General features: G+C 37.0%; 1 protein-coding gene across 1 annotated transcript in view; it reads left to right on the top strand.

Annotated features, from left to right (window-relative positions):
- The window catches only part of HEN2 (RNA helicase, ATP-dependent, SK12/DOB1 protein), a 193,158-nt gene that overhangs the window by 38,132 nt on the left and 129,273 nt on the right, over positions 1–25,753 (top strand). Inside the window, exons 3-5 of the mRNA XM_089813393.1 lie at positions 20,871–21,188; positions 21,456–21,560; positions 21,785–21,853. Of these exons, the coding sequence (XP_089669519.1) occupies positions 20,871–21,188; positions 21,456–21,560; positions 21,785–21,853 (492 nt within the window). The remainder of the gene's footprint in view (positions 1–20,870; positions 21,189–21,455; positions 21,561–21,784; positions 21,854–25,753) is intronic.

The following is a 25,753-nucleotide window of genomic DNA, read 5'->3' as shown; positions in this document are numbered from 1 at the left end:
GACTTCGTTGATCTTCAAACCCAACAATTAAGCGGTACATCTCTACATCATTGTGAACAGGTGGTCATAAAACTAGTGAATGTATGAAGGATCACAAGCGAATCTTTGTAATGTATCATACCGATGCTGCATAATGACATTGTTATATAGTTCAGTTGACCATACAACACCATCGAGTCAGCTGTCATTCGAGATCAACATACAGATTGCCAACATTTAGATTCTCATGAGAATGATATATAGTGAATAGTTTGTTCGACGCCATCCTCCTTGTTTCAACTCATGGACTCTGCCATCATTTGCATTTAGAAACATATTCAGATACAAATTCCATCTGAGGCATAACCATATCTTCAGATCAGACACAGAGTTCATATCCTTTTGTGATTGTGTAATGGCAAGTTCACATAATTAGAACCACTGTACTGCCCGCCAAAACTGCAGTGATGGAGGCTCATCTTGTGTACCAATTTAGAATCAGAATTACGAGTACTCTGCAATAAATACAACAGTGAAGTGATACATTTCTCTACATGCCAAGTCTAATGCAGAGGTTATCTTAAATGGTACTTGATCGATAAACATCTTATTATCATCCACAAAACATTAGCTTGACATTGATGATATCAACCTTAGATTATCAAAAACAGTTAAAATCTTTACAATTGAAATTATACATACTTTCTCCCAGGATTGAAATGTGCTCTGATACCATGTTAAAATACAAGTGATTGCTGCAGATGAAAGAACATTGTTTGTTATTCAGCAATTTCTCTCCATTTATATTGAGAATAAACCTATGAAAAGACATGTCCCTTCAAGGGACGTGTCTATTAATTAATTAATTATATAATTAATATAATAACCAAAAAAAATTTAAAAATAAATAAATCTATATATATATATATAGAGAGAGAGAGATATATAGTAATAATAATAATAAACACATTATATCTCATATATAATTATTCATAGGTTTTTCAAACTAAAGCTATAAAACATTAACAATGCTAACATTTATATTTGTGACAAACGAAGTTGCTATTTGTGTTAATAGGGGTTTCATCCTTCTCGCCAATTTCTCAAAGCATCTGATAGGGATTCCAGACAATTGCTACCCCAGTAGGAGCAGCATCTGGTTGAACTGCCTCCACTTTCCAATCCAAAAATCCTTTTGTAAAGGATTCATTGTTTGTTTTGGATAGTTTGATTTCTTGTATTAGTATTGCATTAGCCTTGGTCAAGTGTACCCTTCGCTTGACTAGGTGTCTTTTATTAGAGGCATTTAATCCGCCGAGATTCCATGAAGAGCATCTTGGTCCTGGGGGTTTCCCTTCCCTAATTCCAGAAGTGTTGTAATCATAGGTTGACCCTCTACCTCCCCATCTTTGTTCCTTAATTCATGTAAAGATTTCCTACTTACCTTCTTGCTCAAATTCTTCCTGCAACCTGGTTCCGCTTTGTTGGAGGGGATTATCAGAATGCCCAATTTCTTCTACTTAGTCACTTATCTTGACCTTGTGGCATTTTGGTTTTCCTTCTAAAACGGGGTCATTCTCCCATGCTTTGGTTTTTCCTTCCGCCATCAATTACTGTAGGAGAGCTTGCTTCTTCTTCTTTAATTCTGATTTAGGGGCCTGCATTGGGTTTGAATCCTTTATTTGCTATCCTAAAATTCCTAGAAATTCATAGATAGAGTCTGTTGCCAATTTTTTTTTTTGTCTTTATTGTCACACTTATCATCCTTATCCACCACTTCTTCAAGAACTTGGCTTCGTTGATGGCCATTGGAGCCCTCTTCTACAATCTCCCCTTCCTCAATACCCTGCTCCATTGATCCCTCTCTCTTGCTAGGAGGTGGATGTTCTATATGCCCTTGACAGAGGTCAATTGCTGTAAGGGGACTACACTCATTTGATAGCACCATGCATGCATATTGATTTCTCTTTAAGTACTCCCATTTCTTCTGCAAGTTGTATCAACTTACTCTCTTATTGTTTTGCTTCATCCACTATCTTTTTGAGGCCTTTGTATAAAGTGGTGCTCTAGTAAAAGATGCACTATGGTGAGATTATTAGCTCCAACCTTATATTGTAAATTGCTTAAAGACAATGTCCTCTTCTTTGTGCTATCTGTAATGACCAACCTCACCAAAGGTAACTTGCTCTTAAATTTTTCTATCAAGGCATTCAACTGAACTTTTGGTTTGAGACTGAGACAAGGTTGGGGTCTTTGATCGAGGTTTTGAATTTGTAGGGACTTCTGATATTTTGGGTTGAACAATTTGTTTGATAGCTTGGCCCTATGATTTATCTAGCCCTCAAAGGGTTTGTTTCAATCTTTTCTTTTTGGACCATCTTCCCTTTTTCAATCCCAATGATTTTTGCCTATTTTTCTCCACTTCTAGCTAGGGTGTCCATACTCATACACTCAAAAGGCAAAGTTTTCACTTTGATGCATTTAGGCAATTTCTTAATTACGTGTTTGCATGGATTCAAGTTTTGTTTCCAATCCAAAAAGTAATAAGTAAAAGCCTTAAAATATAGAGGTTCTCTATTCGTAGTCTTTCTTTTGAGAAAATCATTTACACATTCAATTATGAGAAAACCTTGAGCTATGCATCTGATGCTTACTCAGCCATTGAAGGCGTTCACCCACCATTCCATGATACATTCCGTAGGGCAGTTCATACTGCACCACCTAGTGAAGATCGTGCAACCTTTAAGAAGAGCCCAAGCTGGTTCAAGAATTTTTGATTGCATGATGAAGACTTTACTGTGATAATTAAATCTTGATTCCTAATGAAATTTTTGGTTGAAATTCATATTCTAATCTTGGTATCTCTAAAGCCTAGATTTCACTTTCTCTTTGGCAACCGTAAAACAATTTTGTTTCTTTGTCCTGGTATTTTCCCACCAGTTTTCCTTTCATACATTCTGCTTCTGCAACTGCAGTTGCTAGGTCTTCCCTTGATGAGTGTTGCCGTGCCTCAGTTTTAAGGTTTTACCGCTGAGAGGGATCTTATTTGTCTTCATGACAAAGGGAATGCTGATTGGGAAGGAGCTGGGATTGATTTCAGATAAGATTCTGCCCATCACTTTTCCGCAAGCCATTTTAATTTTTTTTAGTATAACAAAATTCTTTTTATCCTTTAAATATCTATGTAACTAAACTATGTTTGGATTCTAAATTAACATGAAAGAAAACAATAAGTAGTATAACAACAAGAAGTTTTACATGGAAACCCTTGAAAACAACAACAAAAATCTCCTTTATGTATATTTAGTTCTACTCATTACAAATTCTGGAGGCACCAACCCCTCATTCTATATGTCAATACAAGAATACACCTCTCCACTTCAATCTGCTGTCAATCCCCCATTAATGCTGTTATAAATTGATCATAATCGGCCACAAAATGATCTCTCTCCTCATGAAAATCTACTATGTACTTCCTTATATGCATCAATCTTCATATTAATTTTGTTAATGAACGTTTACCTTGTCTTCAGCCCTGTCCTTTATGTTTGCTGCTAACCAATGACTCTTCTTTGCCAGCTTTGTTGTTTAATTGCCACCATTTAAAATTATTGTGATCCTATCGTTTCTTTGCATACTAGACAAATTGTCTTTTAATTTTTGTCTTATTTGATTTGTTGTCCTATATGATATTTTGTAATTTGTTTATTTGATTTGTTTTCCTATATGATATTTTGTAATTTGTCCCACAAATATATTACTGTCTGATATAATTTTGTCTTCACTAACAAACTGCTGCTATGGATAACTTCTCATATCCTCATATTCTGATCACTGTAGTTTGGTCATGATCTTTTCTGTAGTTTGATCTTTTTCATACATAATAATATGCTTTGACTTGCAAGAAATCTGAATCACAAACATTATCGGCCTGCAAGAACAAATGTCGACACTGTTTTATATGTATTTATATGTGTATGTGTATATGTGTATCTATATTAAGTATAAACTATTTATTTTGTAATTATCTGGAGGACATTATTTATCAGATTTTAAAATTAAATATTTAATATGTTTTAAAACTACTTTTATAATTATTTAAAGAAAAGACAATATTTATCATATTTTTTAAATATCAGAATTAATGGTGTAATCCTTCCATCCATCTTTCCCTTTCTCTCTAATTCTTTTTCCCCCTCCCTCTCGCCATCTCTTTTATTTAGTTTAATATAATATATGTATAAATATATGATATTACTTAAAAAATGCTATTTTTATAATAATTATTCAAAGAAAAATAAAAATGAATCATATTTCTAAATATTAGAACCACTAGTGTAATCTTTCTATCTCTCTGTCCTTTCCTTTCTCTTTATCTCCTCCTGTTTCTATCTCAATTTCTCCCTCCCCCTCTACATCTCTATCTTCCAATCATATTCTCTCTTCCCCCCCACCCCCTATCTCTCCTTGTATCTATCCTCCCCCCTCTCTCTATCTATCACTCTTTCCTTTATTACTCGTCTCTCTTTTACCTACTTTATCTCATTTTGGTCCCCCCTCTTTCGCAGGTTTCCCATTATATAGCTCTCCACCCCCCTTCTCTCTCTCTTCATCTCTAACTCGTATACACCCGCTCCTTGTTACACTCCTCCCATCTCTCTCTCTCTCTCTCTCTATGTTTGTTCCTCTCTCCATTACTTTTCTATGCCACCTTGTTTCTCTTACTCTCGCTCCCACTATCTCTCTTCCCCCTTGTAGATTTATATGTCTGCCTCTCTCTCTCTCTCTCTCTCTCTCTCTCTCTCTCTCTCTCTCTCTCTCTCTCTCTCTCGCGCGCGTGCGCGCGCCCCCTCTCCCTCTCGCCCCCTCTCCCTCTCTCTCACTCTCACTCCTCTATTTGTCTCTTTCTACCTATACCTTTGTCTTCCTCTATCTATTTCCCTATCCCTTTCTTTTCTCTTTCTTTATAGCACTCTATCAAATCTCTTCCCTTCTGTATCCCTCTTAATATATATAGCTATTTCTCCTTGCCCCCCTTTTCTTTTTTGTTTCTCTCCCCCTATGTATATTGAGCTCTCTCCCCCTCTCTTACTAGTCGCCTATCTCTCTACCTATTGCTTTCTTTTACTCCCGCCTTCTCTCTTGCCCTTTAGCTATCTCTCCGCCCCCATGTTTGCTCCCTCATGCCTTCACCTTGTCTCATTACCTCCCTATCCCCTCTTCTGGCCCCCTCCGTATGCTTTCTCTCCCTCTCTCTCCCTCTCTCTCATTCCCCGCTCTCTCTACCTCTCCTTCTCTTTATCTCTACCTCTACCTATATTTATCCTTTTATCTATTTGTGATTGCTAGTCATTAAATTCAATAAATGTATTGATGAACTCTCATTGTTTTTTCTGACTTCTAAGATGTATATAACTACCTTTCTTGATGATTTTGTGGTCAATTATGGACATTCATGAATTTCCTTTTTTTCATTCCATCTTATTTTTTAAAGATGCCTTATACAATGTTATGTTGTTGATCAGTGTAAGAACCAATTATTCTATTCCCATATTCACCATTTCATTTAACATCCAGATCAACAAGTTTACATATTCACATGCATGGTATTAACAATTTTAACAGATTTTCATGTATTGCCTTAACTAGTGATTGGAATTGAGATATCCTTATCTAACTAATACTTTTATAAACTATCATCATAACTAATCATTACCTTGTGCGTGTGTGTGTGTAATGATCCGATTCCTGTTCTTCAAATCGAGAACCAAAAATGTTTGATGCCCCTTCATGGTATTATTGTTAAAAATCATGACTATTCATTGAGTCACTTTGGTAATATAAGATTGTATTTGATTTGTAATCATATTCAAACTAATATATACTTATGTTTTAATTATAATATAAAATATTTTTATTAAGTACTTATATTTTTATATTTAGAATAGGTTACTTAGATATTTTTAATGTATATTAACAATCATTATATTATCATATTGATTATATATCATTTGAGTATTGGTAAATATTTTATTATAATAATAATTTTTTTATTATTTATATATTTATTTGAATTTGAATTTGAATTATTCATTAATTAAATTTTTTTTATTACTAATTATTATTAAAATCTTATATTAAAATGGGGAAATGACACTTGGCCCCTCTCAAATTTTCTTGTCCTCAAGCAATTGATGTGATCCTAATTGATTCATAGCTCAGATCCCTTCTGTTTCTTGCATATGTGCTAAACACTTGTAAAGTGCACATGTTAGTAAATAATAGCCTTTGCAAGAACATATTAGTAAAGACACAAAGTAAACACATTAATGCATGAAGACAAAATGCAAACGTGAGGTAGACACACAAATGCATGAAGATACAAGGAAGACACAAAGAAAACAAATTGATGCATGAAGACATGATGTAGATATATAGTATACATGATAAAAACTTGTTAGATTACTTTTCACAATTTGAAATAAGAAAAGATTACGGAAATATTTTACCAACTTTGATCATGAATGTTATGTTCGTTTCCCTTGTCTACAAATCAAAAGTTCTTGAAGATGCATTTTAACAACTTTACTTTAGCTAGTACTACAATAGGGTGTCTAATTCCTTAGTGGATGGTAGATTTACTGCTGCTCGAGTTTGGACATGCTCAGCTTCGGGCTCCCTCAGAATTTTATCCATATTGAGATTCTCTTGCCCCAACGCAATTGATTTACTCCCCTCCCTGTGCACACTCCCTATCCACAAAAATGATTTTGAGTAATGCCCCCTTTTGGGACCTCAATTACTTCCTCTATAATTCCAAATTTGTTCCTCGAGGTTGCAACTTATAATCTTCCTTTCCAATTTTGGTCTTGGATCTACTTGGATCTCCCTTTAATTTGATCCTGAAATAATAATGTAATCATAAAATGAGAATTATTTTAAATCATAAGATTTTAGGAATAAAGAAGTTTATAAAATTCATCGTAAAATTTTAAAAATAAATTAGAAGATGAACTTATCTTGATTTTAAATCTGCATTATTTGATGAATATATAATTGTTTCTTATTATTTATCGCTCAAATCTACACTTGTATTGGCCCCTCTCAAGACTTGTCCTTAAATCACTTCTATTCCCTTACTCGATACTTGGAAAATATCTTATTTATATTGTAAATAACTTGTATATATATTATAATTAACTACTCATAAATCTTCTTTAATGCCCTTTAATTCACTTATTAAAACTTTGTCAGTTCTTGAATTCCCCAAATTCTCATTTGAATCTCCTCTATATAATCTGCTATAATAGAATAGAACTTATATTACTTTTCCTTATCTATGTTTTCTAATTCCCCCTCTTATCTTTTAACTTCATTCTCATTAATTTGTAATCCATTTTTACTCGCCTACATTCTCCCCTTCTTTTTGTGCCTTTATACCTTTTTGAAAGGCTTCTCTTTAATCCTTTTTGAATGTTCTGTATTTATTATTGCCTTAAAAGTATCTCCCACGAATTGGTTATGAATCTAAAGTTATTTCACTCCCCTTTATATACTATCTTCTCTTTTTAAACCTTTAATGTGACACGTGATGATCGATCAGGGTCTTAGGCATCCTTATTTTCATTTCATGTGCTATTTGGTGGGTTTATAATATTCTTCTTTGGCATTTTTTTCTATTGGTATATCTCCCTTGTATTAATGGGTTGATTCATCCGCGTTATATCTTCCACATAGTGACCTCCTTAGCTCTCAATTCGCCCAACTAGGCACTCTTCTAACATGGTACTCGATACAACCTACTTATTGGGAATTAGACTAAGGAATTTATTATATGTTCTCGTCTGTTTTCTTTCAGGGGAGGCTTATCAGCCTTACACCCGCTTTGAATCTTTAGAAGGTATCTTTTATCTTGTCTTATTCGTCCGACTAAGCGACCGTCAATCCACAATGAAGGTAGGCGATCATATTTTGTCATAATTATTTTCCTGTAACTCAGCCAGTGTGTACAGATTTTGTCAAACCCATCATGATTGATATGCAATGTTTACTTATGTTTCTTGTATTCTCCAATGTGGTGGTATTGCCTTTGCCACCCACAATTTGATCTTCGCATAACCTTGTATTGTAATCCCAGTTGTTGTCTCCATTAAACCAGCTTATCCAATCCTTTTAATTTCATTTAGTGCACTTGCAATCAAACTGAACACCATTTGGAAAGGTCCGATTGCATTTCAAACATGCATAGGGATTTCCTTTGTAAATGTACCTGCTAATCTTCACACTTTATCAATGCTCTGATAGGGATTGACTGTGTAAACACAAATATATTTTTCCGTCTCCTAATATTCAAGGCTGTCCAAAAAGAAACTTTACGTATGTATATCGTGCAAACCTTCCCAAAACAGCAAAATGAATTACTTGCAACCCAAATGTTCAATCGATCATTAAGGGGACGAGTCTCCTTTTTGTGGCAAAGTGAATGGGTTGAAACACAAGTTTATGAGTGTTTGGATGTATTATCGACAATATGTCTTTTAGGTCCAAGAGAAACAACAAATATTTTTGCTTTAACATCTGTCTATGGATATTACAGTAATCATAAGGGATATCCACAAGTCCCAAAATATGAATACATGTTGAATGATTTTACAATTTTAATGATCGTTATTGATTGGACAACACCAACTGGTATATCCCAGTAAGGATTTGGGGTGAACTGTATCACAGTGCTATATTATTGCTTGCGATCATCTTTGAAAGTACAACAATCCAAAGTATTCTTGTATTTGGTATTTGGATGCTAGATATATCTGCATTCCTCTATTATTCTCTTTTCGATAGATATTTTATCGATCTTTAACATTCAATGAGACTCTCATATTTGGTACTTGATAATTATAGGTATGAAATAATGGATTGATGAGTCAATTACTATCCTCTCATTCTTCTAAATGTTAATTGGCTGGTTTTTGCCGATTTAGTTTTTGTTTTGTCTGTTCATGTTGAGATTGCTACTTCTTTTTGTCTAGAATTTATCCCACAGTATGTCAGAATTATGCTTTGATACCACTTGTAATGACCCAATTCTTGCCCTTCTAATCAAGAACCAAAAATGTCTGATGACCCTTCATGGTAATATTGTTTCCTTATAATATATGTGCATGGGTGAAAAATCACGACTGTTCATTGAGCCACTTTGGTAATATAAGATTGTATTTGATTTGTAATCATATACAAACCAATATATATATTTATATATATATTTTTGATCGGTATTAGGTTTTTTGAATTAATTTAAAAAGTAAGAACATTACATCAAGTAAAAATCCATCTATCGTCTATCTCTGCTTCTCTTCAGCCTTACATTTCTATCTTCCCCAATATTCAGCTATAAGCTATTCTTTTATTCTACACATTTACTATTTAAAGTTTTACAGTCTTCACAATACTCAGAAATGCATAAAATTAAATACACTACGAGCTCCTATGTTTTCTCAAAATTTGAGCTTTGTCGCTTCCTATGCGGCTATTTTCTACCTGCCATTCTATCTTAACATTTTCAAACCTGGTTTCCATAAACATTCGCTTGGTTGATTGGATTTTCTGCCCTTTCTTCGCTCTTCATCTTCTCAGCTTCAAGCATAAAAAATCGACTTGTCTTGCAGCACTGCCAATCCGTCGCCCACAAAATTGTGTTTCCATCTGCCTTAGAGCCACCTTGCTCAATCACTGCCCGATCCTGAGTGGGAGCCGCCACTACTTCGGCATCAAGGGACATTTCTCCAAGGCCCGACGCCTGCTGCATGCTTTGATCGTTCTACATGCCCTAGTTCCCTTACCACACTCAGCCATGCCTCCTTAGCTTTCGTATACATCAATGGTTTGTCAACCCATGCTTTCCAGTGCAAAAAGGGCACATATCCAAAGCGTTGAGCATCATCTTCATCAACAAAAAACTCACTTAGTCATGCCCAATTCCTGGGATCGACCACTCCATGATTAATTCGAGCCCATCAAGCATATTGTCTACAAACAGAGCTCACCCAATAGATTCCACTTCATATGTGCTCTTATTCAGCTCCAAACCCCACGCAATGAAGATTGAAATACGTCCAGGTTTGTGCGCCTTTTTATTGCTCTTTCTTGAAATTGGTCGCTAATCACCACCAACAGTGCAGAGATCATTTCCTCTGTCTTGATTTTTACTTCTTTTTATCTTCTCGCTTCAGAAAAGCTTTGCTCTCTTTCCCACTTTATCTTTGCCAATGTTAAATATACTAAATATAACTTGCTCTTCACTCTTCCTTTCACACGCTTCATCCGTCACCTCATCATTAATTCTTTTTCGAGTAGCAATGCGGCCGAAAACCTCTTCATGTCCTAGGCATCGACCTCAAATGTCTCTCATAATTACATACTGTCGGCACATTGCCCACCCTCTTAAAAGGATGCCATTATCATTCTTTCATAACTCATCTCCAAGACAATCATTAAAATTATCCATCATCATATCTCCAATGTTGGGTAAAGATATTCCATAATTTGCTAATTTATCAGCTTCCTGGTTTGCCTCTCTAAAAGTGTGACTAATTTTGAAGTTAGTAAACTTATCCAACAATGCAATTATTTCCTCTATTTGGCTCTGTAAAAACCAAATATGTGATTTTCTTCTTTTCAACATATTAGCAACAATCTCTTAGTCTCCCTCCAAATGGATATCTTTCACCTTCAACTTAGATATATTACTTTATGTATATTAACATCCATTATATTATCATATTGAATATATATCATTACAGTAATGATATATATTTTATTATAATAATAGATTTTTATTATTAATATATTTATTTGAATTTGAATTTGAATTATTCATTAATGTAATATTATTATTTTTTAATATTTATTATTTAATATTTTAAATATTTAATAATTATTAAAATCTTATATTAAAATGGGGAGATGAGAGAGAGAGAGAGTTCATTTCTTGCATGTTACAAATGAACAATACTTTATAAATTTGAAAGATGATAAATGCAACAACCGCGTGGATAACTTTGTAACTAATTGAACTTGAATACACATGAAAGGAGGAAATATACCTGCTAATTGTAATGTCTAAAAATGTAGTTTTGATCTGTCTTGTGTCTTGGCATTTGGTGGAGAGGAGAAGCATATTTAGAGGCTTAACCTCCTAACCACATGTTTGGCCAGTGGCGAACAGGAAAGAAAACATATATTCAATGCACAATACTATTAATTATCAAATGCTTTTCCGTACATAACAATGATATTCTGAACAATGATAATGATGCCGAAATACATAAGTGTCTACAATATTTATAATGTACGAAACGATGCAATGAAATGACACAACCGTCGCCGCATTGGTAACTGTCTAACTACCCTTTTGCCGGACAACATCATCCCCCCCAAAAAAGAAAAGTCGTCTCCAGGCAACTTCAAAAACCAACAAAATAGGAGACAACAACATACAACATAGAAATAATATAAACTAGGGAGGAGGTTGTGTCCTTGAAGAGCTCTGCTGTCGGCGCAACTCGTACACTTGATCTGTGTAGATGCGTAAATCCTTCTGAGTCCGTGTATTAACCTCCACTGCTTCCTTCAGAAGAAGCGCTGTGTCCATAGCCTGAGCCTTAGCTGTCTGCAATTCTTGCTCAGCCGCCTATAGTCTTTGTTCGGCCATCTCCTTGTCTCGCAAAAGCGCTGCGCGCTCGGCTTCCCACATTGCCTGCTGGCTAACCAAGTTAGCAGCTAGCTTCTCTCTAGTCTCCCTCTCAACCGTCATAGATCTCTTAGTTGCGATCCTCTCTGATGCCCTGTTCGCCTCTGCATGCCTTTGAGCATAATAGACGCTTTTATATAACCCCACCATCTCGTGCGCTAGCTCTTGCATCGGAGTGTTGCACGGACCCAACTCAGGTTTTGTAGCCCAATTAGTCAACATCTATGGTGTCTCAACTGTTGGCCATCCCCTATCCTCAAAGCAGGAGCGAAACCGCTCAGGACAAACACCTTGAATATAGGCTCGGATCAGATGCAACTCTCTCCTACGAGTCAAAGCCTGACATGCAACAATGTGTCCTTTCTCCATCACAACCCACATAGCTTTGAGGTATTCCCTGCATCTGTTCTCATCCGATCCATAGTTCTTCGCCACATCGTCGAGCGTCTAGTCCCCATCGGTATCTGTCTCTGCCTCTTGCGGTAGCCACGTCCACATCCGATGTTGCCTCCTCTCTGGGCGCATCCTCGGACTGTGGTATTCCCACCTGCTGTGACTCAAACAGTAGCTGGTCCTGGGGATACCCCTCCATGCCTCGGGGAGTGAATGGAAGGACCGACCTCTGCAGGAATGAGTCGGAGTTGCTGTTGTAGGAATGCACTAGCTCTGTTCATCACCTTAATCTTCTCGGGCTGAGCTGCCTGCATCGATTGCATGCTCTCATTGGGCTGTGCTGGCTGTACCGGCGAAACTGGCTGTACTGGCAAAATTGGCTGGGGTGGCTGTACTGGCTGGGCTGGCAGAACTGGTTAGGCGACGTCAGCCAACAAAGAGGAAGAGATGGTGACCACAGCGTCAGAGCCAATCACATCTAATCGAACCTGAGTTTCGGACTCTGGCGCTGGCAACTCTACTGTCTCTGCGGCTAGCTCAGCTAGTGCAATTGAGTCTAGAAAAAAACTCTGTGAAGGCATAACCTCTGTTGTGGCCATTAGTGGAATCACATCTGTCCTGGCCATCCATGGAATAATATCTACTGTGGCTGTCGATGGAGTCATATCTGCCACGGTCGGCAGTGGAGTCATGACGACCGACGCATGTCTTTGGCCAAACGGAGGAATGAGCGAAGTGGCGGTCAAGTGCGCCGAAGTTGGCAACTGGGGAGGTGTAAAAAATGTAGACCCGCTGGCTGCCGCGTTGCTGCCAACTTCCACCGAAGTACTTTCTTCTGTGGATTCGGTCCCACTACTCTATAGTGTCCTCCCTTCCGGTGTCGGTGTCTTTGTATGCCTCCAACCCTTGTAACACCTTCTTCTGCCTGGACACGGTCCCACCTGTGTCTAAATGTCTCCAATAGAATATTGGGGGTTCTCCTGGCGCCAACTTCCCCCTCGGTGGGACTTCAAAATTGTCAAGTGGAAATTGATGAAGGGCTGCCTCCAAAAACAAATCGGTCGCATGGTGCAGCATGAAGAATGTCCAGTGCTGGAGTGTCATGAACTCCATCCGGTCGGCAAGGACCGTGGCCCAATCGTACATGGTACCATTCATGATGCTGTTCATGAATGTAATTTGTGGCAAAGCTATATTTGAGGTCTGACTTGCCCCCGTCAACCTGCTTTTAATTACATCCATGATACACCTCCAATGGCCCTCCCGAATAAAATCTCTTCACAATCCTCGACTCTTGCCACCCTTCACCATAGACTCTATTTCCTCTGGTGTGAGGTCGCAGCTTACTAATTTTAGCCAATACTCTTTATGTTCCTGTGACAACTTGCGAGTCTTGGTCTCCACTTTTCGTCCTCCTTGGCCAGGAATGCCAAAAACCCTACTGAAATCTCTCAGTTTGAAGGAGATTGTCATACGGTGCTGCTTGTAAACAAATGTACTAGTTTTGCTATTCCTATTGCACGATTCTATCATAGTTCGTAAAATTGATTCAAACAGCCGAATGGAAAATATGGGAAGTTGTATTGCCCAATGTACTTGTGCTCGTACTAGAATTTGTTTAATTACCTCTATATCCGCAGTTTCTTGCCACCATTTTCGACACTCACTGCCATTAAGTCGTTCAAACTGGACCGTGAGGTGTGAGAGGTCAGCCTGCACTTTTTGTTTCTTATTTTTGGATACTATTGGCCCTACAGCTCGGATTCCAGAAGCCAACACTCTCGCATTCTTTTTCATGTTTGTTTTCAACTAGTTTTTCCACTGCATTCTTTTTCCTTGGGATTCCATAATAACGGTTTCTTGCTTTGTCTGTTTATGTACCTAAAAGAAACGGTTAGGATTCTCTTTCTCCTTTTCTCTTTTGTTTTCCGCGGAAAGATTCTCTAGCGGCAATGATTCCCACGTGAATTGCCTTCGCTGTCCTCTACTTGTGTGCCGATATTCTTTCTTCCCGTTGATGATATGTATTGAAATATGGTTCTTGTAGGTTCTCTTATCGACACCAATAGCTACCGCGGACTGCCCTTCTCTCCTCCGTAAACATCCTTGTTCCTCTCACGGCTGACTTACACGGATTAACCTTGGCAAGGAAAAGATTCTCCATGGCATGTATTTAAGAGACTCTAACTGCTGCTATTTCTCTAAAAAACCTCGGCTTATTATCATGTCTGATTTCTTTTATCCATTAGTTGCATATTGTAAGTCTTTGTCATGCGGCCTCTTATGACCCACGACTGAGAATTTGCTTGTGTTTGCGGAATTTTGAATGTCGTCTACTATTGTCTGTGAAACCCTTTCCATGGGACACAGGTGTTCGTGGCCACGCATCTGCGGGACACTGTGTCCGTGACACTCCCGCGTCCGCAGGACTTTTTTTTATATTTATATTTTTAATTTTTTAATTTTTTGGTTTTTTATTTTAGTCGGCCTATTCAACGCCACAGGATTTTAATATGATGCCCACCATAATTTCATTTGTCTTCCGCTTGACCATTGGCTCGCGGATAGTACGAACTTGACAATGCATGAAATTTTTTGAATTCTGTTGTCAATAATCTAATCACGTGGTTGACGAAGTGACCTCTGTCACTATTCAACTGAATAGGTATATCGTACCGGGTGATGATTTGTTCGTACAAGAACTTGGCTATATTGATTGCAAAATTATTAGGTAGTGCCCGTGCTTCTATGCACTTTGTTAGATACTCTGTGGCTACCACTATGTATCAATAGCGCCGAGCCCTACTTTCCTTCTAGTCGTCTCCCACGAGTATGTTCCTTGGATTCTACACGTCTCCAAGATTAGTAACTTCTACGGATGGCTCTTCGTATCTTATCTCCTTCCCTTCAAAGTAATGGCAGGACTCATTGATCTCTGCATTTCCCTCTCTGTACTCCACGAACTATGGCGGAAATACCTCCTCATCTTCGGGTTGTTCGACGCCAAGCATGTACGTATGGAAGAGTTCATAGTCTTCCATCTGCCAATGAAAAAGCCCATTTATTGAACTTGTCTCATCTTCTGAACACTCCTCCAATTCTAAGACGCCTTTGTTGTTCGGATTCATTCTACCTTCATCTCTTTGGTGCTCTTCATTTGACTCGGACTTCGACGACGAGGCCATTTCTTCACTTACCACTTGGGTTTGGAGATCAATTGCAAACTTCCACCCTCCACTTTCCATTGACATGATATTCCTCTTCCAGTTATGATTTACCTTCGCGGCCACCAGCCATCCTCTTCCAAGAATGGCGTCATATCCCTTTTTCTTTAATGAGATTACTACGAAATCCAGCACAAATGGCTGTGTGCCGATAGTTACTTGTTGAGCCACTAAGGCCCCTAGGGGTTTTATCCCCCGTTGGTCAGCGCCGAGTAGGTTGAATGTGGACAGCCACAAAGTAGGCTTTCCCAACAATTTCCTCCACGTCTCCTCGAGAAGAACATTTACCTCGGACCCACCATCCATGATGGTGTTTGTCAGGATGGTCTCGAGGATTCCCATCTCAACCATCGTCGGATGACGGCCATTGCTTACTGTCAGCAACATGGGATCTGTCGCGGACCCTCTTGGTTCGGTTGGTTGTCCTTTCGTCTCGACCGTTCGTGCGTGGGTATTTAGCAATGCTGTCCTTAGTTGCGGTACTACTTGTAAGAGGTTTTGAACTCTGACGGGCACCTCCATTTGTAGGATTTGATTGACTAAATTGTTTTCTCCCTCCGATCGTCGAGGAACATCTTTCGTATCCTTCGTAGCCTTCATTGCTTTCTCTACGTCCTCTCGTGCCTCTCGCAGCCTTTGCTTCTCTGTGCGGGGGTCAGGATAGGTGGCTTGTTTAGCCTGGTTGCGGGTAATGACCATAACCTTTTCTTTGTCAATGTTAAGAGATTTACTTGTTTCAGGCAATTCGCATCTTCGTGGTCCCTTGGACCACACCATTGACATAACTTCTGCATAGTGTCATTCTTCGGACACTCTCTGGCGAAGTGGCCCCACTGGTTACATGCCCAGCATTGGATTATGGGCCTCCCTTTGGAATCATATTGTATTTGATTTCTATTGTCATTCCCGCCCCGTCCTCGTCGGCGGTTATTTCGGTAGCCGTCGGATGTGGCAGTATTGTTTCCCTGGGTGTCATTATTTGTGCCAGATGTGGATGGTTGTTCTTGTGTGAACAATATCTGTTGGCTCCTAGTCTTCATGTTAAATAGACATTCCTTGGTGGAATGCTCTAGGACTTGACAGATGTCACACATTGCCTTTTTGGGACACGCTCCCTTTGAATGACCCTTCTCTTTGCAATCTGTGAACCAGATTTCTCCTTCCTTCGTGCGGCCACTCACTCTCATCATGGATTTGAATTCCTTGTGCATCCGCTCCAAGTCTTTTTGGAGTGCTTGGGCTTTCTTGCTAGGCTTTTCCTCGCTGTCGGCGCTGCTTCCCTCGTTGGAGGATTCATCGCTTTCGGAAGATGACGAACATTTACTTCTCCTCTTCTTCTTCTTCTTTGCTTTTTTGCTTTCACTTTCTAGATTTAGGGCACGGTCGTATGCATCGGCGTAGGATGTGGGCGGAACTATTTTCTTCTTTCTTCTCAATGCTCTACGGAGGCCTATAAACCATCATTTCTTTAGTTCGTCCATAGTTTGAGTACCCATTCGGCTAAGAAGATCTTAAAGCCTTCGATTGTAGGCTCGAACCGTGTCCTTCTTCCCTTGTTTGTAGTTGTAGATTTCTGCTACAACCTCGTTATCATCCCGGAGCAGTCGGAATTTTGTTTGGAATTCTTTCTTGAGATTATCCCATGTGGAGATCTTTGCCTTGTCCATTTTGAAGAACCAATCCATCGCTGCCCCCAATAAGCTCACAGGAAATTGGTCCAGCCATTCATCTGCATCTGTGACTGCGTTGGCGGTCCATATCGTTTCACACATACGGCAATGCCGTACAAGATCTTCCTTCCTCTCGCCCATGAACTTTGGGAGTTTCTGCTTTTGAGACATAGTACTTCTTGCTTGTTGATTACCACTAGATCGTGTCGCTGAACTATTAGAACTTGATCTTGGCGGGTTACTCTGACCATCGTGTAGTGTCGCTCCGCCACTTCCTTTCGCCCTGGTGTCCTCTGTCGGCCTCACCTCTTCTCCTACTTCACAGGTTCTCTCTTGTAGTGGTGTGTGTGATAAATGTAGAAATTGCTCCTTTGTCTCCTCAAGCACTGCCAATCGATGCCATGTTTCCTCGAGCAACTCGTTGCTATGTCTGTGCCGTTTTGGCGAACTGAGGCACCCTTCGCTGGTTCCATTGAACATCGCTACAACCACCACACTAGGTGATTCCTCCGGCTGCCCCTCAGTTCGTTCCCCAGTGAGTTGTCTTATCCTTCGTCGGCGTTCGGCTTCCCCATGTACAATTTGTAATTCGTCGATTTCTTCCCTCAAATTCCTATTCTTACTCAAAAGATTGGGCATTTGGCATATAGTACCATTATAAAAGAAAATCGTAATAGAACACTCTTTTATTTATTTATTTTGTATACATCATGTGTCGACTTATGCGACAATTATGGATTTATGAGTGCCCTTGACACCATGGCACAATTGCTCATGGTTCAGTTTTTCGACGCTGTGCATCTCTTTTCTCATAGAATTTCATCAGAGTCTCCTGACGGTGTTCCTCATGTTCTGCTTCCTCCCGGCGTCTCTTCTGCACCACGTAGGCTTGTGTGATCATACAGGGAAGTTGGTCTAGAAATTTATTCGTGGTGGGGCTTGCGTGCATGTCATCCCACACACTATCTGTTGTAACACCATTCTCAGTGGCTTCCCTCCGTACGAAAGTTTCCAGGCCTACGCGATACAGAATGTGAAAGTTCTACATTGCCTCATGCTCTCCTTCAAAAATTTCTGTTTCGCCATCATCATCTGTCTTTCGAAATTCTTGTACTGTTCTTCCCATTTATCTTTGTCCTTCCATACTATCTTGAATTCGAACTGGCAACGGCGCCAAATGTTCAGCCCATGGCGAATAGGAAAGAAAACATATATTCAATGCACAATACTATTCATTATCAAATGCTTTTCTGTACATAACAATGATAATGATGCCAAAATACATAAGTGTCCACAATGTTTATAATGTACGAAACGGTGCAATGAAACGACACAACCATCGTTGCATCGGTAACTGTATAACTACCCTTTTGTCGGACAACACCACGAATCCTAAGTATCCTGCACAATTCAATTGAGAAAGGCCCTCCCTTAGAAAGAGCACGAGAACACAATCATGTCCTGCCTCTTGAGCTTCTTGGTGAGTGTCAACCAACTAGATGAGTAGACCTTAGATTTCTTCCTAATAGACTTTTGATCTGAACAATTGCTATTCTAATCTCTAGTTATCACAACAACATCAATTGCCACTAAAGCCACCCTAGCCAGGGATTTACATGGACACTGTATGCTTGATTACCCACCACTCAACTTGTCAAACAAGGCATCTATCATTGAACCACCATGAGCTGACTAGGTTATATTATTTAGACATAGCTTTACTTTCCTTCTTGGTCATTCTTATTGACATAATTCTCAAAATCTGCAGGACATTCCCACATAGTCCATGACTTCATGTTTTACATCTTTCATCTTAGTCCAACTTGGTTGTCCTTGATGATCATCGATGTACCATTTATATTTATTGTGTCCACAGATTTTTGGACTTACAAGAAGTTTCCCATTTCTTATGGGGTTATTACATGTGAATTTGATGCTATTCTCTAATTTAAAATATGATTTACATTGCCAATAGAAAAGCTTTCTAGTCTTGGAGACGTAGAGATTTTGATGCCCCTATACTTGCCGCTTTCTTGGCTAATCATTATTTTAAGAGTTATTATTAAACCATGAAACAATACAATAGGCTTTGACTCTCACAAGACCTTTCAGATTTAATGGCAGAGAAAGGTTATGCAATTATATAATAGGTCTATGTTGAAATCTTTCATGAAACTTGGCCTGTATAAACTTCAAAACATTTGCATGCTCGATATCTTTCATGAAACTAGCCATGTATAAATTGAAAGTATATGCAAACTCAAAAGCTTTCATGAACTAGACATGTATAAATTCGAAGTATATGCAAACTCGATATCTTTCATGAATCCAAGCGTAATATCAATAAGAAGATTTCAATAAGTGGAGATGCAACCTGAATGAGTGTGAGACGCTTGAATTATATTGCGAATGCTCCAACCACGAGCTGTTGTAGTGAGGTCACTTGAAATGCAATGTCAATGAATGGTTCCTAAAAAGAATCTTGATGATTGCAATTACTGATAACAAGGTGACTATTGCAAAGTACAGAGTAGACACTAGGAATGCAACCCCAAAAGGGTTGTGATCCTCCTATCTTATAGAAAGAGGCTCGGTTGTTTGAACACGAGTCGAAAAAGAGAGTGTTATGTGCATAGAAAGAAGGCGCAAGGTGGCACACATGAGTTACAATCTTGGATTCAAAACGCAAGACCAAGAATAATGAAATAAAGAAAATAGCTGATGGCTTAACAATAATTCATTGATATTAAGTGGAATTAAATTAATTACCATGTTTCATTATAATGGTATCTATCTTATTAACATATATTTGTATATGTTACACACAAATATACATACATACACGTGATATTCCCAATATTTGTATTTTTATGCACACGTTGTAGTTTAAATATACGTATACATACATACATACATACACGTCATACTTGAATATACACATACATAAATATATATGTGTGTAATATGTATAGATGTATGTAAGTACCATGATACCATTATACTGGAACATGTCTGACATTACAAGAAAGGACTTGAGGTCGACTCACTTCTCAAAGGTAATATTTGTTTTTATTCGCATCACTGCATAGATGAATGTTTATATATCTTATTATGCTTGTTGACCTAGTAAGCTTGTGGTGGTCATTTGATGTATGTCTAGTTTGTCCTAGCCTACGTTCCCTGACCATGGTAGTTTAGATTCCTACTTGTTAACTTTGTTGGCAGGATGGTGCTCTCGTACCCAATTCCCTCTTTGCCAATGCTTTCCCCCTGTCACCACACTACCTATAAGAAGAATTAGCATGGTGAAAGCATATTTCCACATAGATCAACTATAATTAACCATTATAGCAAATAACCAATTTAACCGCAATAGTAGGTAATCTAACTAACTTTTTTCTTTTCACTTGAACATAATGATCAACAAGTATTTCCAATTCATATGAACTTAAAAATGAGTAACTACTTTAACTAACTGCTTGAAATATCAAAGGTTAAATGGTTTTTTTATTCCAAAACAACAAAATAAGGCATGTAACAATCAGTATATTGCTTTACATTACTTAGCTATCAGTAGCGCCTTAGAATGTTCATAACTTTATGGTCTTGGTAAATGGTAAGTACTTAGCAATTAGTTTTATCGAGTCTTTACTTATTGGGCAGTTTCCAGTATTATATTTTTTCTTTGCCTGTTTAATACCTTTGTTGTTACTGTTTATATGATCCTACATGCTAAGCTAATCGATAAAAGAGCTTGTTGGAACTTATGTTCTTTTGCTATTGACTGTATTCTTTTTTATGGTGTGTCTATCAAAACTATATAAGATACATTGCTTGATTTTTTATTTTCAGATGATTATGGAAAGGAAGTTTCAGCCTGTCATTATTTTCAGTTTTAGTCGGCGTGAGTGTGAACAGCATGCTCTGTCTATAATGTCTAAGCTTGACTTCAATTCTGAGGAAGAGAAGCAAGATGTAGAGCAAGTTTTTAAAAATGCGATATTATGCCTTCATGAGGAAGACAGAAATCTTCCAGCTGTAGAATTAATGCTTCCACTGCTGAAAAGGGGCATTGCAGTACATCATTCAGGTCTTTTACCAATTATTAAAGAGTTGGTTGAGCTTCTTTTTCAGGAAGGTCTGGTAAAAGCTCTTTTTGCGACAGAAACGGTAAGATTTTGTAGTTTGAGATTTTATTCCTACTTCAGGCCTATGAGGTGCATATGATATGTTGTATATCTAAATTCTTCATGGATATATTCTAGAGTGTGTTGTATATTTAGCGGCCTTGAAGCTGTACCATAAAATTATTGAAATCATTCTACAAATTGATGTATTTGGTTTAGGCTTAACTTGTTTTCTTCTTGATTGGTATGTTGGTTTTGTTGTCTTCTTAAATGATTGGGATTTCTTCCTTTTTGTTTATTGGTGGAACAGTTTGCAATGGGACTCAATATGCCTGCAAAGACTGTGGTGTTTACACAGCTTAGAAAATTCGATGGTGATAACCATCGTTATATGGCTTCTGGAGAATATATACAGGTTCTGTTATTTGAATTCTAAAGATCTCGTAGCTCTAAAATAGACAATATATGTTAGAATGTCTCAAAGTCAAGATGGCAGCTTCTTTACTTAACCTCGTAAATGCTCATTAGCTTGCTTGTCCTCTTAATGGAGATTTGCCTCGTCTTTTTAAATTGCAGTAGTGAATCTGATAGACTACCAACCAATTTTTCTTATTTAAGTTTTTTGCAAAAAATCAACAGATGAGTGGCAGAGCTGGAAGACGGGGAAAAGACGAACGTGGCATCTCTATTCTCATTGTTGATGAACAGGTAAAGTTTCTGTTGTTTTGGTGCTTTTTAAGGTCAGTATTTAAGTTTTTAATGCTGTAAGGTTTTTTAATGCTTGACGGGAAAAAACTAGGAGGATACAGTCTCTGTTTTCATTTGGTGCTTTTTTTAATGTAAGTATTTTAAGTTTTTATGCTGTAAGGTTTTGTAATTCTTGATTACAGAAAAGGTAGAAGCATACATATATTACTCGAGCATTGATATACTTTTAGGTCATCGCTAGAAGATGGAAAATATGAGAGGTGGAATATATGGTATAGCAAGGGCAATATTTTGGTACTTATTCGAAAGTTGTGATGCTTTAACAGCTAGTACACAAATGATTATGCCTGATTAAATTAAATTTTTGGTTGTTAATGACATGTTTCCCTATAGTTATCCTTTGCAGATTGATATTGTCCAAGTCATGCACTTGAAGGGTTTTTTAAGTACTTATAATGATGGATTGCAGCAATGTGCAGGATCTGTTGCTGTTGTTTAACATTCATGTTGAGCATCAAGTAACATTTTAGCTTCACTAATTTCAACTCAAGCCATAATATTTAAGATTTTAAGGGTACACTATGATCAGATGCAGTGATCCATATTTTCGAATCATTTATCATTAAGTTGCTGAAGTGAGTATGGGTATGAGTACAAGCACATGGGTATGTTATATCAATACAAGAAGATTTTTGGAGATTGTTGGGTACATTCGTGTATGCTTATACAAAAAACATATAAAAATATAAATGTATACATATTTGCAACCTACATTGCAAATGCAATAATAAATTATTAATAGAAAATAAATGCTTAATATATTATTCATTATTAGACATCTACTTTTATTACTATATTGTTGGTACGGGTGTGGGCATAACCCAGTGCATGGTTATGGGATATTTTTTTGTGCCCTTGGGTATGGCTGTACACACACAAAGAGAGCATATACAGCTTAATCATTGATCAATGCTAAGTGCCAATTGACAGGTCAAAATTCCAATATATTATCATATCAAAATATTATATATCATATATGTTTCAGGTCACAATTCAAATGCAAATCATTACAATTACAAAACTTACAATAAAAGGTAATAATTGTCTTCTATCTTCATCAATCAGTGAAAGTGTTTTGTTTCAAGGGTAGTTGATGGTTAAAGGGTTATTTTAGGGATTTTTGGGCCCAAGAAAGGTTAAAAACTGGGTAAAAAAAGTTATTGTCCACTTTTTGAAGTGCTCGAGCATGGGTCCATGTCTAGTATGCCCCAGTGTACCTAGGGTTTTGTGGGTATGCACCTCCCACCTAGAGCATACCTCATGCGCTAGGGACATACCTTGAGCACACTTGGATGTATCCCTAGGCATACTTGTACTTGAGCGAAGCAATTGCAAGTGTGTGGGGTTGGGGGTATGAACTTAGTGACGTAGTTTTATTATATATAAGTTAAACAATAAACATTAAAATAATAAATACAAATTAATTTATGATATATTATATATAACATATTGATATTTATTGCAAAATAGTTTGTTCTTAATATGATAAACTATAAATTAAATTATCAACTTTTACATTTTTATTCAAATTTAAATGTTGACACTAATTAGAATAAATTATAAATTTTTATTTTACAATATAAATGTGGAACAACTAACATTGGAAACAAAGGATTTAAATTTATTTATTTTTAAATGAAAAAATAGATGAGCGACCCTTTAAATATTTATGTTTTGAACTTCGAGATTTTTTATTCTAAATTCTAAACTTCGCTTTGAGATTAGAATGAAACAAAAATTGCACGACCTAGAAACCACTAGCACGGCCTAGAAAATTGCATGACCTAGATATGAGATTCTTTAATCATTTATGTTCTGAACTTAGATTTTTAATTCTAATTTTTAACCTTTGATTTTTGAGATTAGAACAAAATAAAAATTGCACAAGCTAGAAACCACTAGCGCATGTGCCTCCTATTTATGAACACCTACTTTGTCTTCTATCTGAATCCACATGCAAAAATGACATTTACTGAAATGGGAAAATCACATTTACAGAAATCAGGCATAACCCACTCAAAATTAGGAGAAAACAAAAACAAAATAATTTTTTTGTGGTTTAGGTAATAGGTTTTTATTTAATTTAATTTAAAAAACAAGGTTGCACAGAGATAGGGGCACTTGGAGACTGATCCTTATATCAATATGACTTTTTGGTTTAAAATAGGAGATAGGGGTGCTTGGTGATGCTATTGTTCTAATATAATTTAATATTCTATAGTAAATCTTAAAATATATTGGACTATGAGACTATAACACCAAAATTGCCCTGCGATGCTGATATTCCACTGTTGTAGTACCTCTTAAATTCTTAACCCTCAAAATGACATTGAAAACCATTATATCTTTTACCACTGAACTGTTATGGTAAATGAATGTATTAAGAAAAGAAGATGAAAGCTTCTTATATAGATTTACAACAATGATGTGTCTATTATCAACCAATCTTGAACTAAAGACTAATAGAAACTACCTAATAAATTAAAGACTAACCTCCCTTAAAGAAACATTACAATATGCTAATACCCTTTCTTAATGGTCGTTGTCTAACTACCATGTAGATAAGATAAGATAATTTTATTAATGTCCAACAAGAGACCACGAGGATACAAGGGACTGCCAATATACAATAATAGAAGCCAGCCACTAGGAGGAGCAGTAAACATGAAGAGCACACGATTAGACTGAGGGGGTGGAAGGTTAATCAGTATAATAACAACTTTGCCAATTTAAAACTTTTATCCAAACAGTAACTTAAAACACTGAAATAAACAGTTATGCACATGAACACAGACACACAAGATATATGTAGAAACCCAATGCAGGACAAAACCATGACAAATAATTGCTTTATATATAAATGATTCTTCTACAATGATTTGTAGGCTTCAATCTACTAGAGGTTTCAACCCCTATGTTTATGAGCTCCGACTCATTGGAAGCTTCAACTCACACACTTCGCAGGCACCGACCTACTGGAAGCACCAACCCTCACCATTGTCTTCACACAAACATATTTTCCACCTTGATGATGTTGCTTACTCAACTGGTGATGGAGATCTTTAACACACAAGACTTCCTATTTATATCTGTATAGACCTTTATCTTCAGCACTAGCACCCTTATTATTTTTCTTCACAAATCTGAATATATTCTTTTCCCAATCTAAAGTCAATCTTAAATATATATATGTATTCCTTTTCTTAAACCTCTCACACTTCTTCCGTAATTCTGATAAATATAGATCAGATTGAAAATCTGATTATATGAATGCCTTCTTTTCTTTCCTTGTATTACTGTTCACTTCATAAGTACAGATTTCTCATGTCATTTTCTTTTGTTCACTTTTTGTTATGCTTCATTCTCAATCTTCTTCTTTCTTTACTTATCCAAATGCATACTTTATTTTCACACACCTCTATATATAAATCAGATTAACATTCTGATTGTGTACAGATTACTCTAATTCTTTCCTATTCTTTATACTTCTAATTTACTTCACTCTTCTTTCTTACATATTCATCTTATTTCTACGTTTCTCTTTCCTTCATGCTCTTATTTCTTCATCCACTGTTCACTTCAAATCTCCCAATTCTATATTTTTGACAGATGGAGCATTTCTGATTTATATTTTTGATAATATAAGAAACCACGACTTTGACAATTGTGTGTCACATCTTTTCTTAACAAAACTACAATACTTGTAAATCATATTTTAATTCTGTAATTGCCTTTGTATCATGTTGTATGTTGATCACATGTTTTTAATATCGGAAGACTATATTCATATATTGTATCTTACAAATCTTCATGATAACCTGGTAGAACTTTCTCTTGCAT

This window comes from Cupressus sempervirens, chromosome 2 (assembly GCF_028749045.1).
Source record: "Cupressus sempervirens isolate cs-2001-9-10 chromosome 2, ASM2874904v1, whole genome shotgun sequence".
In the NCBI taxonomy this organism is placed as follows: domain Eukaryota; kingdom Viridiplantae; phylum Streptophyta; class Pinopsida; order Cupressales; family Cupressaceae; genus Cupressus; species Cupressus sempervirens.
Note: the sequence above shows the minus strand (reverse complement) of the source record. Positions and strands in the feature narration are given on the sequence as shown.